General features: G+C 42.9%; 1 protein-coding gene across 4 annotated transcripts in view; it reads left to right on the top strand.

Moving 5' to 3' along the window:
- The window catches only part of LOC144114387 (proto-oncogene vav-like), a 196643-nt gene extending 182152 nt beyond the window's left edge, over positions 1-14491 (top strand). For all 4 annotated transcript variants that reach the window (XM_077648087.1, XM_077648085.1, XM_077648084.1 and 1 more), the window contains one exon: positions 7613-14491. In XM_077648087.1, the coding sequence (XP_077504213.1) occupies positions 7613-7672 (60 nt within the window). In that variant the 3' untranslated portion in view covers positions 7673-14491. The remainder of the gene's footprint in view (positions 1-7612) is intronic.
- Positions 14492-14756: the final 265 nt, after the last annotated feature.

Genomic DNA, 14756 nt, shown 5'->3' with positions numbered 1-14756 from the left:
CACAATAGCAGGTGATGCCTTAAGTACCTGTAATGAGTTTGCCTTGAGGGTGGCGTGTCCGTGAATCTGCATGAACAAGGTGATCTTCAATATTTTTGGCTGCATGGGGAATCCGGTATTTTTGCAGAAGGTTGAGGCTTACCCCCATGGAATGGGAAATTACTGGGATTCCAAAAATGGTGAGAAGTTATAGTACAATACCTTTTGCTTGGCTGAGTTCCAAGCCACATCAGATTGAGCTGAAGTAGTAAGTTGTGGCTCTTGCGAGAGTGGGGCATCATGATTAAAAGAAGTGGTTTGGCTGGATATGGGGCTTACTTCTTGAGGTTGCTGTATAAGTCAGTCACTTATAAACAGTTTTCTTCTTACTTCTTTCTTTGTTGTAGATAGGCAGTGAACCTTTTGGCAAAAGTTGTCCTTAAGTGATGGGATTTAGCAAAACTGAACCTACAAGACGTCATCGCATACTGCTGTCACTATACTTCTCTCAACACCATCCAGACAAAAACTGAACTATTATACTTGCATGCATACACACTCATGTACACCAACATGCTCTCCACTCCAAGTTGTTCTCGTCTGGATGGCATTGAGGGAAAAGTAGGTTGATGTAGGGTGGGATGGCATCTTGCAGATTCATACCTGCTTAACCAGATTACTCAAAGACAACTGTCTTGGAAAGGTTAACTGTTTACTTGCAACAGTAAAAGAAACGAGTGACGAGAAATTTTTACAAATGATTGACTTGTAGAGAAAGATGCCCTGAACCTCTCAGATCAAAACTGGGTCATTCCACGCCAAGCATTAGACGTTGCGCTCGACCATCTTCAGTTTGTTAAAAAAATTAATGGAAACTTATCCTAATGTGCGTAACCAAAGCCTGAAATATTTTTGCCAAAAAAAAGTGATTCGTCAGGTGAGGGCGGCTTGAACATTCAGAATAGGCGAAAAACCAGGCACTGCTCAAAATTAATAAAAAAATTCAAATTTTTGGGAAACACTTCACCATTTTTTCATTAACATTTGCACAGATAATGGCTTTCGATGTAATTCAGAGCATGCAGCTTTATAGGGCATAAATATTTTTTAAAAATCGAAAAAGTATGAAAATGTACCATTTTTGCCATTTTTTGTTTTTAATATCAACTTGCTCTCGGAAATTCGGAAATAGCCGTTTTGTTTCTCTAGATGTCTAGTACCTATAACAAGTGTTACAGGTGATGAAACTGTGTACATCAAAGTAAAAAACAATACTAAACTTGCAAAAAGTGCGTTTTGAGTCAAAAACACTCATTACTTTCACTGTGAGGTGGTCCAAGTAAAAATACAAACAATATCGGGGTACAAAGAACAGTTTATTTCCTTTCATTTCTGAAATTTTGATCGAGGTAATTTTTGTTTAAAGCGAGAAAAGATTTTTTGAAGTTGAGCTCTTGTGCCACAAGTTGCGTCGTCTCATAACGTCTCTTTGCCGCAGAACATGGCACCTAAAATGGCACAACATTTATGGCCAATAGCGGGTTACATAGAACAGTTTATTGCCTTTCATTTCTGAAATTTTTATCACAGTAATTTTTGTTTAAAGCGAGAAAAGAATTTTTGAAGTTGAGCTTTCGCACCGCAAGTTGTTGCGTCCTCTGTTAACGCCTCTTCACTGCAGAACACGGCCCCTGGCATGACACAACACTTATGGCCAGATAACCACTGCAGTCTGCCATCGCTCGTTGTCATGCATTTTTTAGGGCTGGAGCTAAAGAAGATATCGCGTGACATTCAGCGGATGGTATGCAATAATCGAGATTGTTTTCGCTTTCGAAGTTCGAACTGCGTGCTGTTTCGCATGGACCATGAGGAAGGATGACCAGCTAGCATGGCAAGTGCATCACAGGTGTGTTATTTATATCCGAATAAGGTCGCGGACAGCGTGCGCCTCGGAGCGCACGTGAAGGTGCGAAGTACTCACTGCTGCGGTGAGTAACGTGAGACGCGCTGGCGGTGAACGCGGCCCGCTCACACTCACATGACGGTTCTTCGCCAGTATAGTGGCTCATTTTCGCTGGAGTAGTAATGCCGAAATTGCACTGATTAAATGAAATGCAACCAAAACATCACATCGAAACAACCAGGCATGAACCTCTGGCGGCCATATGGGTCAGGTACTACGTAGTGATACTGCATCGCGCATTGTTTCAACATTGGATCGCTCTGGTCATTTCCAGATCGGCATCTCACAAGCTCTTATGCTGGTGCTTACGCCTGTCATGGCGCTGAAAAGAATGACTGACTGTGACACAACCACACCGAACAACTAGCTGACTTGGGCGTGTGCCGCCCCGACAGCGTTAAGAAAACCTTTTCCCACGAATACCTGTTCGACTACCCAACATTCTCATGCTTGCCTGCAGTGCAAACCTCACTTAAGAACAAGAACTCAACATTTCATCTCGCCACAGTGTCGGCAGTGACGTGCTCTGCGGTGAAGAGACATTAAGAGGTGATGCAACTTGCGATGTGAGAGCTCAACTTCAAAAATTCTTTTTTCGCTTTAAACAAAAATTACCTTAATACATTTTCATAATTTTTTCGATTTTTTAAAAATGTGCATGACCTATAAAGCTGCATTCTCTGAATTATATCGAAAGCCATTATCTGTGCAAATGTTAATGAAAAAATTGAAGTGTTTTCTAAATGTTTGAATTTTTTAAAAATTATTGAGCAGTGCCTGGTCTCTCGCCTTTTCTAAATGTTGAAACTGCCCTCACCTCACGAATGAATTTTTTTTGGCAAAAATATTTCTGACTTTTATTACGCACTTTAGGATAAGTTTTCATGAATTTTTTTTAAAAATTGGTCAAGCACAACGTCTGGGACGTTTGGTGTGAAATGACCCAACTACTACTTGTGATCGCCATGTCCTTGCCCTTGGAGGGTAGAACCACCATTTACCTCAATTCAGTCTGAACTCTGCCAGTCAGTAGTTATGAAAAGAAAAGCACTTCCTCTCAACCTAGTAAGCTGTAGCTATTTCTTCTTATCACTTTTTAAATTGCAGTGGTTTTCCTTTCTGCAAAGACATGCTTACAGTCTTGACAAACCACACTCATTTTCCAATGGGTTTAAAATATTTATTTCCAACAGTAACTTTTTCGATATGTTCCCTGTTCGTACAATTTTCCTGTTCATATGCTGTAACTCATGAGCATTAAAAATATCCCACAGAGTTGCTGTTTTTTTTTTGTTGACACGATCCTGGAATATGCATGGTTTTTTTGAAAGTATGCTCTAAATTTTGTTAAATGCGAATTGTATGACACATTTAGTGACTGATGGAAGGTGCGCTAACATACGAGTAGGCCGAACTTGGGGGCACATGAGATGAGCAGAAGCCCAGCAGCAGTCAGAAACTGCCAGGGCAGATTTTTTCACAATACTGAAATACAATGTGGCAAAGCATCCTATTGACAACGACGATGCATGAACATGCCAGCTGGCCTAGGCTGGTGGCACGTGCAGCAGTCAGCTGCCAGGGTGGCTTTCCAGCAGTGTATAAATGAAATGGGGCAAATCGTCAGAAATGCATGGACGAACGGGTCGAGCCTCGGGGTACATGACGCGAGCAAAAGCACGGTGGCAGTCAGCTGCCAGAGAGGGTTCTCTGCAGTGCATAAGTGTGGTGGGGCAAAGCATTCAAGAATGCCCATGGTAATAGCAAACAGGTTTCGGCTACTTTCATCCTTGCTGGCACCGTACCAGATACATTGTGAAGTTCGCACAGCAGACAACTCATATGCAGATAGAAGTGTACAAACACTAGGAAAGCTCTTCAGACCTTGCACCAACAAGCACCGACGGGCTTTTTTAGCAAGTGGGAGTGTATATAAATGCCATTGTACTTCATTCTTGTCATATTTTTCATAACCTTAGAGATTTTAATGATACATTTTTTTGATAATATGCTTTTTCTCACATTAAAAAAAAAGATGTATCAATGAGGTTCTTCTGTATCTCATCCTTGCAGACTAACAGAAAGACTGTTCCCAGTGCAAACTCATTATTAACACTGTAAATGCCGTCACCCACCATTCCAAGACCATCTTGCTCAGTAGCCATTTAGTAGCATCTTTTTATCTATGAAGTGCTAGAGCACTGCTTAGGCTTGGACTGCACTGTCGTGAGCTGACCCAAAATCCCAAGCCTGACCCGCGAGCCAGGCTGGGCTAACAAATGGCAGGTCAAGGCAAGCTCCAATTTTCAAATGTCCATTTATTTTCTTAACCTTTCAGCCTTGGTGACCTCATAGGAGGACAAACTATTTTTTTGAAGCATTATATTCTTGAAATTCAAAGATGAGTAGTGTAGTCTGTACAAAATGACCCTTTTATTGATATGTGCTTAACTTAGCAACTTTCTCGTGCTTTTTGTTGTGGTTTCAAATGAAAACGAGGAAGAGGGTGCATGACTGAAATCAAGGTCCTCCAATGGGTGTACGCCAAATGGTGTTTCAATGTAGAAAACCAGTTACAAAGCAGACAATTTTTCTGTGATGCATGTACTGCGCTTTGGGCACCTGTGATGGTGACCTAGTGGTTATGATGTTCAGCTGCCAAGCATGAGTTTGTGGGCTTGATCATGCCCATGGTGGCCACATTTTGATGGAGGATAAGGGCAAAAATGCTCATGTATAGATATTTAAATGCATGTTACGAGGGCCCCATGTGGTCACAATTAGTACAAGGCATGCTCTGTTATGACACATCTCATTGCCTACTATGTTGTCTTGGCATGCAGAAAATCATTTTCAGTGCCAGTAATTTATATAGTTTGGACATGTGGTATAAATATTGTTTTTTAAGACTAGTTTATTACAGAGGGTGCTCCTTATAAGTATGACTAAACTGAAAATGAAAGAGTGATGTGGTATACAAATGTGAAATAACAGCCATTTCAGTCTCTCTTAAGTGTTGGTATCTGCACCGTGATAAATTATTTACAATGCATTAAAGAGTTTTAGCATGGCATATAGCACGTGGAGTTGCTGCGTGCTGCAAGCCGCCAGTGTGCATACGTAGATGGCCCCGAGACACCGGCTGCAGGCCAGCTGTAAACACGCCTGCCCATTGGGGCCATCTGCGCATGCGCATTGGTGGCTGGAGCTACCCGGTAAGCGGTAACTTCGGGTGGTACTTGCTGTACTAAAACTCTCGATTAAATAATGATTAATCTAACCACAAACAGTGTGAGTATGAGGTAATTTCTTCTTGGATAGCTGTAGCAATTCCTTGTAGTTCGCGGGAGCCGCTGCGGTGGCTGAGTGGTTATGGCACTTGGCTGCAGGCCCGAAAGACGCGGGTTCGATCCCGGCCGCGGCGGTCGAGTTTCGATGGAGGTGAAATTCTAGAGGCCCGTGTGCTGTGCGATGTCAGTGCACGTTAAAGAACCCCAGGTGGTCAAAATTTCCGGAGCCCTTCACTACAGCGTCTCTCATAGCCTGAGTCGCTTTGGGACGTTAAACCCCCATAAACCCATAAACCAACCTTAAAGTTTGTCTCAGATTTTTTTTTCAAGCTGTGCGTATATTGTGCAATATGCTAAAATGCAAGACTGCTACTGCTCAGTCATACTGTGTGCCACTTTTAATTTTAATAAAATGAGCTCACCATATTACCGCAACTAGTGATTGGTGTTTCAGGTGTGGCATGCTCATGGCAACTTATGTCAATATATCTGAAATATCTAAATTTCTGGCAGCTGCTGTGACTCAGTGGTTATGGCGCTCGGCTGCTGACCCGAAAGACGTGGGTTCAATCCCGGCTGTGGCGGTCGAATTTCAATTCAGGCAAAATTATAGAGGCCCGTGTCCTGCGCGATATCGCTTTGGGACGTTAAACCCCCACAAACCAAACTAAACTAAACTCTAAATTTTTTCCTTTCTTTTATTTTTGGAAAAAGCTTTTATACAAACTGTGTATTTTCAGAAATTGCTGAATGAAGTCTATTTTTGTGAGTTATTTAGTTACAAAATATTGGAAAACATGCCTGTTCATACAGTTGAGCCCACTTATAATGGCCGTAGTTGTAACAAATGCTTGCTTGTAATAAGCGAGCGCAGTGCTCTAGTCAAAATATGTATTAGGTCAAGGTCACGGCCAGCCATGTGATGTGCATCATGTGCATCACTTGCCCAATCGGTCCAGTTGGTCCAATCAGCTCTCCACATAATGCACGGCTTCTGGATGCATGCAGCTCGCAAACAGCAGACAGTGCATTCTGCTCGCACATGCACTAAGGCAGCTTCTTTGCTGCATCCTTCCAACTTCGTTGAGAATTGCTGATGAGGAGGCTAACTTACCAATAGTTGCTGTGAACGCTTCTATCGCGATTAGTAATGTCGCATCTCTCAAGCAGCTCTTCTTTGGCAAAGGTCTCGGCAAGGAGCCCATGACAGTGCCGAACAGCTTGAAAGTGCCCTGATAGGGCCTGCTTTGAAGATGCAGATGGGCATAATGGACTTTTTAAGAAATAAACAACACTCCTGTCAGACTTAGCCTTTTTGGCTGTAATAACTTCGGATACAGTGAATTCAATCCTTGTGACCATTAGGTCCGTTATAAGGCTGTGCAGTCCACTTATAACAATATTGAGAAAACCGGAAAATCTGATCGTTATGACCGATTATCATTCTCTCTGGACCGGCAAATAAAAAGCAAAAAGAACACACCCACACACCCACCTTGCATGTAGGTATCACCCTATACATGTAGCCAACGCAACTGGAGCTCCTGTCAACAACACGCAGCGTCTTGGGGCTCTGCCAAGTTCGCCAAGTGAGGCACCCCCGCTGGAGCTCCCGTCATAGGATAAACTCACACTGATGTTACCAGCCCACAGGATCTCAGCACGTTGCCAAGGTCTGCACTCCGGATAGTGTAAAATGGAGGAACACGCTAAGAAAAGCCAGTGCTTAACAAAAAATCTCAACAAAAGTGTGTGGGGGAGGGGGGCAGAGATCTTAGTCGTCGCCATTTCTACCCAGCTCATGAACGCACAAATGGGTGGAAACTACGTTTGTGTGAGAAAGCATTGCATCGCAGCGGCCAAGCAAGCTCTTCTCTCTATTCTCCAGTGATTGCGATGATGATAGCGCTTGGTTGGTTTGGTTCCCGAGGCATATACGCAGTGCTGTCATAGATGTCACCATGCCTGTCCGTTTGTGGAGTTTTCATGTCATGTGCTTCAAAGTACTTTATTTATCAATTTGCAGACAAATTGTGGCGGTAAACACCTTCCGCACAGCCAAATCCTATCACTGTATCTGTTTATTCGCTGATAATTTTATAGTTATATATGGTTTATGTTTATATAGGGGCAGTGGGAGAATTGATAAATCTAACGAATTGGATTGTTATATCTGGTATCATAAGTGGATTACACTGTATTCCTTTCTGTCTTTGTTTGCATAGAGAAGGAAACTAAAAGCACATGCAGTGAAAGTGCTGATGGTTGCTGTGGTGCAGGTGCCCGTGTCTTTAACAAAAATTGGAACTGTCTAGATCCAGTATTGAACATAGGTCTGATCTAAATTGTAATAACTGTACTTTTGTTGTTCCTGTAGGTGGGCTACTTTCCTTGGCAGTATGTGCAGGAGATTCCAGCAACCAGCACTGAGTGCTAGCTCTCCTGCTAGGTCCTTCAAAGTCTGCAGTACGGACCGGTGGAAGCTTCTGGTCGCTCGCTTATGGTCACAAATCATAGAGAGCAATAGGAGTGCGCATGGCTAGCATTTCTGTATTTAAAAGTGAAATGAATATTGTGGACTTCAAAGTGAGGCTCAGGCCTGTTGGTTTTGTTATAGGCATTGTTAATCATTGTAGTATACGATTGTTCCAAATGGGTGAATTTTGTTTCCTTACTTTCATCTGTGTGTCGCTTTTGCTTCGTACCCATTAAGCAGCATGATTTTCAGACATGCCAGCATTGTGCTATAATGATGTCTCTGTAAGGGTAGCATGCCAGTGACAAGCTTACTGTTTGTTTTGGAGTTTGCATATTTAACAATAGGCCTTATTTCGAAATGTACTATTTCGCAGTTGTGGGTAAAAACAACTTTCATGGTGTTTATTGGAGTTTTTCTTCACCTAAGACCTACCCTTGCACCAGTTTCGTTGACCGCAAGATGTCCTGCTTGAGGAAATACCTTTTGGGTCATGTAAATATGCTGTATATTCTCCCCATCCTTTCCCCCAACAAGGATTTGTCACTTGCAGTTAAGTAATGTGTGCAGCCTTTCAAGCATGTGACCTAGCAAATTTTCACTAAAAATGAGGCAAGCTGGCATATGGAGTCCCTCCAAGAGTTTTAATTATCAGTAAATTGAGACAGCAGCTGTGCTTAGCATTTGCCTTCAAAGCCTGTGGAAACTGTGGGTTTCAGTCTTTTTTTCTTGTTATTAGCACTCTAAATAGCTAAGCATTTCCAATTTGTGACAATGCAGGATGAGTGAATTGGTCCACAGCTATCAAGAAAAGTACATCTGAGAGCTTAGTCGCAACCTTCAAATTCTACTGGCAGCTGGTAGCCTCCAGAGCGCGGAAGAATTAGGCTGCTTTTTTCTTAATCTTTTGCCTTTGTGCATTTTAACCAATGTGTGATTCACTGTTGTGAGGAGGCAATTGGAAAAGAATAAATTGGTTGGGCATGCAAAAGAATGAACGCTAGCTATTGAGCTTATTTAGCAACCACCAGGAAGCATGCCATCTGGCCACTATGCTAGAATTGTCATCACAACGAATACTGTATGATGTACCTTACATCCTACCCCATCTTTTATGTCTGCTGCCATTTTGGCTGCCTTGTATTGTAAGCAAAGATATTGCTGTGGTAACCTTGGATGCTTTTTGTAGCGCACTTAAATTGCTGAGAACCCAAAATTCACGCCATCATTGACCTTGTTATGGTCACTCAAAGAATAGCAGTGAAAAAGTGAAAAAACATGAGCTTGAGATGGAGAATGTGGACAAGTACTCCGAGTAGACGAGACAGCATTCAACTCTCAGCTGTCCGTTTTTGAGAACAGGTATTTAGTGAGGCAGCCAACCTTGCTTTCCCCATTGAAACACTAAGGTGCGTATAATGTTTTCAGCACATGCAAGGTTTCTTTGTTGAGTGGTGAATGATTTTGCTTAAAGCAAAACAAGGCACTTGCAGGTTCAGTGCTTTTCTGTCTACATTCTTTTTCTTGTGCTTTCACCTCAGTATGCTGGGTTTTTTTTCATGTAGCCATGCATAGAGTTTCCCAATTTTCAGTGTTATTATGGTCTCTAATTGTCCAGTGCCTCTTTCCTAGTCATGTTTTTTTTTAGTTTGGTCCATCATGTTTTATATCTTTTTGTTTTAGTGTTCTCTTAGCTTTCAATGGCTTCTGTTGATAAGTGTTGTGCTGCCTTGCTTTTATTCATTTGCTTACAAGACCGACTCCTGTTCAAGATTTTGTTGGAGTATACAAGCTTGACTGGCAAGTTTTTATGTAATGTGCTCAGCTGGCTGCATTATGTTGGGAGTTTTGCTGTGCTATGATTTTAAACTAGAGTCTTATATGTTGAGCAATTATATTTCATGTTCCAGAGCACTCGTGTTATGTGGCACAACATGAATGAACACATTATTGAATGTGTAAAGTGTCATTAATTTGGATAATTCAAAGTATATTCCTCCAAACTAAACAAGGTGCATAGGGACTCCTTGCTGTGTGCCATTCTTGGGACAGGTTTGCTCACCTGTGTTGGGTGCGACTGAGACATGCTGTGGATATGGCACTATTGTACCTTGACATTGGAAGGCAAATTGGTGCTATCATTGCTCAGCCTATTATCTGTTGAAATGAACTAAGACCCAGCCAAAGAGCCTACAATGATGACAGCTATGCCTGCATTTGTGGCCACTTGCCTTTGGTGTTGCCTGTGGCCGTGACTAAGTGTTCACAGCTTTGCTCGGCTATTGTCACCACTGGGGGAGAGGCTGCAGGTTTTAGAGAGAATTATTTGGAGAGAATTATGCTGAGGACAGCAACTCCCATGCACACTTTCTTTTGCATCATCTATACAAACTGGTACTCTGCATGGAGCCACTTTCCTGTGCTGCTGTAGATGACCAACGCGTCAAGCGAGCAGGTGAAGTCGCAACTCCCCTTAGCATGGACACTTGTTGTGTGACGTACCTGATCTACTCTTCTGCAGCCATTGCCGCAGTGTGTACCCAAGCCTGCTTAAGGCTGTTAACTCTAGCAAGGTGCTGTGCTGCTAGCCCTTCTTTGGGTTCGTGCGGTGCCTCTACTAATGCTGTTTCACACTCCTGAGGGATCACATTTAGCTTGCCTGCCGCAAGTGTACCTGTTCTACTTCTCCACACTGGCTAGATATCATTTAGGTGAAACTTACAGCAGCTCTGCTTTGTTGCATCCACCTTGCATGACTGTTTTGCAGCACAGCTTGCACAGATGTTTTCAAGCAACTGTTAATTATTTTTTTTTTTTGCGATTTCATTTTTCCGGAAAAAAAGTTTAATTTTTAATGTGTCTGAACAAATGCATAGAGTTACTGCAATTTTTGCAGTGTGAAATTTTTAATAGCGTAAATTTTATTTGTGGATGCTGTAAGCAAAGCTGGTTGCATTTTTGCACAGTGAAAGGTATATTTTCACTGGAAGTGTCTGATTGCACACCTCAGAGATCACCTCAGTATACCTGACTTTCATTCTCAAGGTGCCATTGGCATTGACAATGCACTCTTACTGTACATATGCACAGTAGAAGTTCTGCTATTGTATCGTGATGAATCCTTTTCAAGCTAGAAGGACACTAGGGCTGACATCCTGTCTTCAGTCCCAGTGAGGACTGATCTCTAAAATCATGCATCGATTGTCTGAAGTCGCTAAAGCCGTTATAGCATTCACTCGTCACAGCAGTGCAGTACTACCGTGTGTGCTTAGATGGATCTCGCTGCACTTGCAGAAAGTGCTTTTCTGAACTGAAAGCTCCACACACTGGAAAACTAAATAATATAACTTGGTAAAATATATTTGGAAATATAGTTAATTCACTAGCAAAAAGCAAATGGCTTTGGTCTTGGCTTTTGGCCACAGCTCCCATGCTACTGTAGCAGTGTCAAGGTAATTGAATTTTGCTTTGACATGTTCAAATCAGTGAGCAATTGTCGTGAAAGGAGTGCACCATCAGTACCGCGAGTTATAGTCATGATAATAATATAATCTTCATTTGCACTCAAAAGAGAACTGGTACGTGAAGCAGCTTATGAGGCTGGACAGAGAGGCGAAAACCCATACGTAGTGCGCCTCCCAGCTAGTCGCTTACACTTGTGTCAATGAACACACACACGCACACATATGCAATGTCATTTCAGCTGTTTGGCAAAGGCACTGCACAGATGTCGCAACTTTTACAATCGATAGGGAGGAGGGCCAACAGAGCCTTGAGGATCCACCTGGACAACGGAATGTTCATGGCAGAAAGTGCAGGCGTGCATGGCCTTGGCTGTCTGGAGCACTTGTTACTAGGAGCCATCTATTGAGCCGTCCAGTGTGGAGCAGAGAAGGCGAAGGCGGGCCACACGGTAACGATGCTCGAGGGTCCGCCATCCGAGCTGCTCGAGCCTGGGCACATAGTGCAGCTGAGGATTGCGCCGTTGGCCGAGCTGAGTGCACAGGGATCTGGTGGCCTGCCTCTGTGCACTCTTGAGTCATTCAGAAAGGTAGACTTTGTGTAGATTCCACAAAGAAGAGCTAAACTTCAGTCAGGGCAGCACGAGGGCAGCGTATAGAGATTGGAAGGTATCTGGGCCCACAGGGCTTTGTAAAGAATCGAGACAGGCTGAATGGCATGTACTGCGGTGCCCGACAGTGTGTGTTTGAGTGTACACACACTCGTGCTGGCACTGAAATGCATTGCACCACACTTCTGATTTGCTCAATGTCAGGTGATTGAGACAAGCCCACTTGGAGATTTCCTGAAGGATCACATGTCTGTGCTGGAGCCATGCAGAACACCGAGGAGAGGCAATGTGAGACAATGAGCATATCGTTCGCACATTGGACGAGCAAAATGACCGGAGACTGTCAAACATCACTGATGTAGAGGGAAAACTGGGTTGGGCCTAAACCAGAACTCTGTGTGTGGAGTGAAGTATTGGGATGTTGAGTCTTGATCGGGCACACGCTGACTGCGACCCATTACAAATCAAAGTAGCATGGCACTACAGATTCCGGCCTGAACCATTTTCTTGATAAGGAGAGCACAATCGATGGTCTCAAATCTCAAATGCAATTGTGACACCCATTTGCACAAGATCTGCAGGACAGCGGCTATCATGGCTGTCTCTCTCGAAGTGCGCATGCCCAGAGCTGTAGAGCAGCCGCAACCAGAGTGGAATCCATGCTGGGATGGGGAGAGAATGTGGTTCTCCTCCAAAGTTATGATGGTGCTGTTCAGAAACCTCTCGCTCGAATGCCCTGCACAGAACTGATATGACAGCCACTGGGTGGTAACTCTAGATGTGACTTGTAGGCTTTTCGTGACCCTTGTGAATGGGGTGTAATGTTACAATCGATGTCAGTTATCTGTTACGAAAGGATGATCTAAAAATGGAATGTTTAAGGAACATCTGAAGGAAGGAATGGGAGATATGCGGATAGATCAGCTTGAAGGCTGGAGCGACTAAATCGGGAGCTGGGTTCTGGGAAGGTTTAATATTAAAGACTTGCAGCTGCATCGAGATGCTCAGATGTGAGTGTGAGGAGAGATATGGAGGTAGGAAAGGACAGAATGGAGGGTTTGGAGAATCGGGCTAGGTTATCCAGGTCGAGAGAGGAAATGGTGGAACTGTATGAGGGCGAGAAACGAGACGCAAATAAGTCTGCTATGGCTGAAGGCTCGGTGACAGTATGCTGTCAGTGTCCAGCCGTTAAAGTAAGGCCCCACTTAGTGTAGTGGAGGCGCCTGCAGTAAGGGAGCCACCGAACTGAGTGCATTCTAGTAGCAACACGAGTTACTCGTTGACAGCTGAGCACACAAGTGCAGGGAAATGATGAGCTTGTAAGTTGAACAATGCATTTTGTTGTCAGTGGATGTTCCAACTGCTGCTGCAGCCACTCGATGCATGCTTCCAGAAGCCAGTCCACACAGAGACCAAAGTCTGAATATTAGCCCAGATCCAGTCAAGTAAGCTGTAGTGAAGAATTCACTAACAGTGCTAGTAAGTGTATACAGGAGGGATAAAGTTTCACGAAGGGGAAACATGGGCCAACCACTCTTTGCTTCCTGGTTGCCTGGCATAGTCCCTGCATGGAATGCCACTGCTGCACCACCAGTGCTCTACAGTGTTGTGCGTTCTTGCTTGTTATATTGCTAACTAGTGTTGATGCATACTGTAAAATGCTCTTGTAGACAGTTTTAGTAGCGTGCTTATAGATCTGTTTAATTTTTTAGAAAGGCATCCTTTATTTTCTTTCGGCAAGTTACAATAGCAATGGTGATATTCTACAACAATCACTTCAAATTTTATATAAAATGGAAGCACACTTGTCACCCCTTTAATCTCATCACCTCTGGCAAGGTGTGAAAAATTCTTTCAGGCAGAGTAATGGGCCATTATTTTTCCCTTGGCATCGTTTGCATGTTGCATCACAACAGGTTACAGCATTGTAACTTTCTGCAAAGCCCGGGCTGGCTTTTTGGAGCATGCTTATGCAGGTTATGGAGTACAGCTTTGTCGTGTTAATGAACAAAGTTAAGAACAAAGTTTTTATTGAACTGAACAGCAGGTGAGAGTGATGGAGGAAATTTGACTGTTCACATGAAAATTCAACGTTTGAGGCACCCCAGTTGCCTCACTTGTATGGGGGCTATCATTCACACGCTCTAACCAAGAGCCGTCCAGGAGATTCATATTTTTTCTAGCCTGCCAGGTGATGTCTGTGCCAAATGTGTGACGTGAATTACTGTGCCAACCTCTCTCTCTCTCTATATATATATATAGATATATACATACACATTGTGCATGTGTGCATAAAGAGCTATTGTAAGGACTTAAGGGGTGCATCTCATTAGCTCGAGCCAATGTACACTGCTTTTTTCGTGCCTGATTCAGTGCTATTTTGCTGTTTGCATTAGCTCATTTTGAATTTGTTGTCAGCTTTTGCACCAAGTGAACTCGCAGGGCTTATACAGTGTGTGCAGGCTTCATTAAACACAAGTGTCACAGGTGCATTTTTACCCATGTATAAAGCAGATATGTTCAGTGTCCATATTGATTTTGTACAGTAATGGTTCCAAATCTGCACTAAACATGTAGATACTGATATGTTATGTTTTAAACTTGTTTTGGCAACCTGAATTTATCTGTGTGGAACAATGCCATGATTGATTCACATTTTATTGTTGTATTGTTTTTGTTAATGTAATAAAAGATTTTTTTTCTATTTTTGTGGGACTATTGTCACTCTGTGCATGTGCACTGCTTTAAAATAGAAAATTAAGTACAGTTTTGTTGTCATGCAAGCAGTACAAGAAAATGGTATCACTAGCACAGCTAGCAAAACTCGCAAATTTTTCGAATGAGCTGCAAATCTACTCTCATGACATTGCTTGCAGTCAATGTGAAAATGTGAAATTGATGAACTGATGCAGACTGTTGCAAGTTGGCGACATGTTACGAGGCAAGCATGCATCAAGTTACTTTTACACATGA

This window comes from Amblyomma americanum, chromosome 1 (assembly GCF_052857255.1).
Source record: "Amblyomma americanum isolate KBUSLIRL-KWMA chromosome 1, ASM5285725v1, whole genome shotgun sequence".
Classification (NCBI taxonomy): Eukaryota; Metazoa; Arthropoda; class Arachnida; order Ixodida; family Ixodidae; genus Amblyomma; species Amblyomma americanum.
This window is presented reverse-complemented; position numbering and strand designations above follow the sequence as displayed.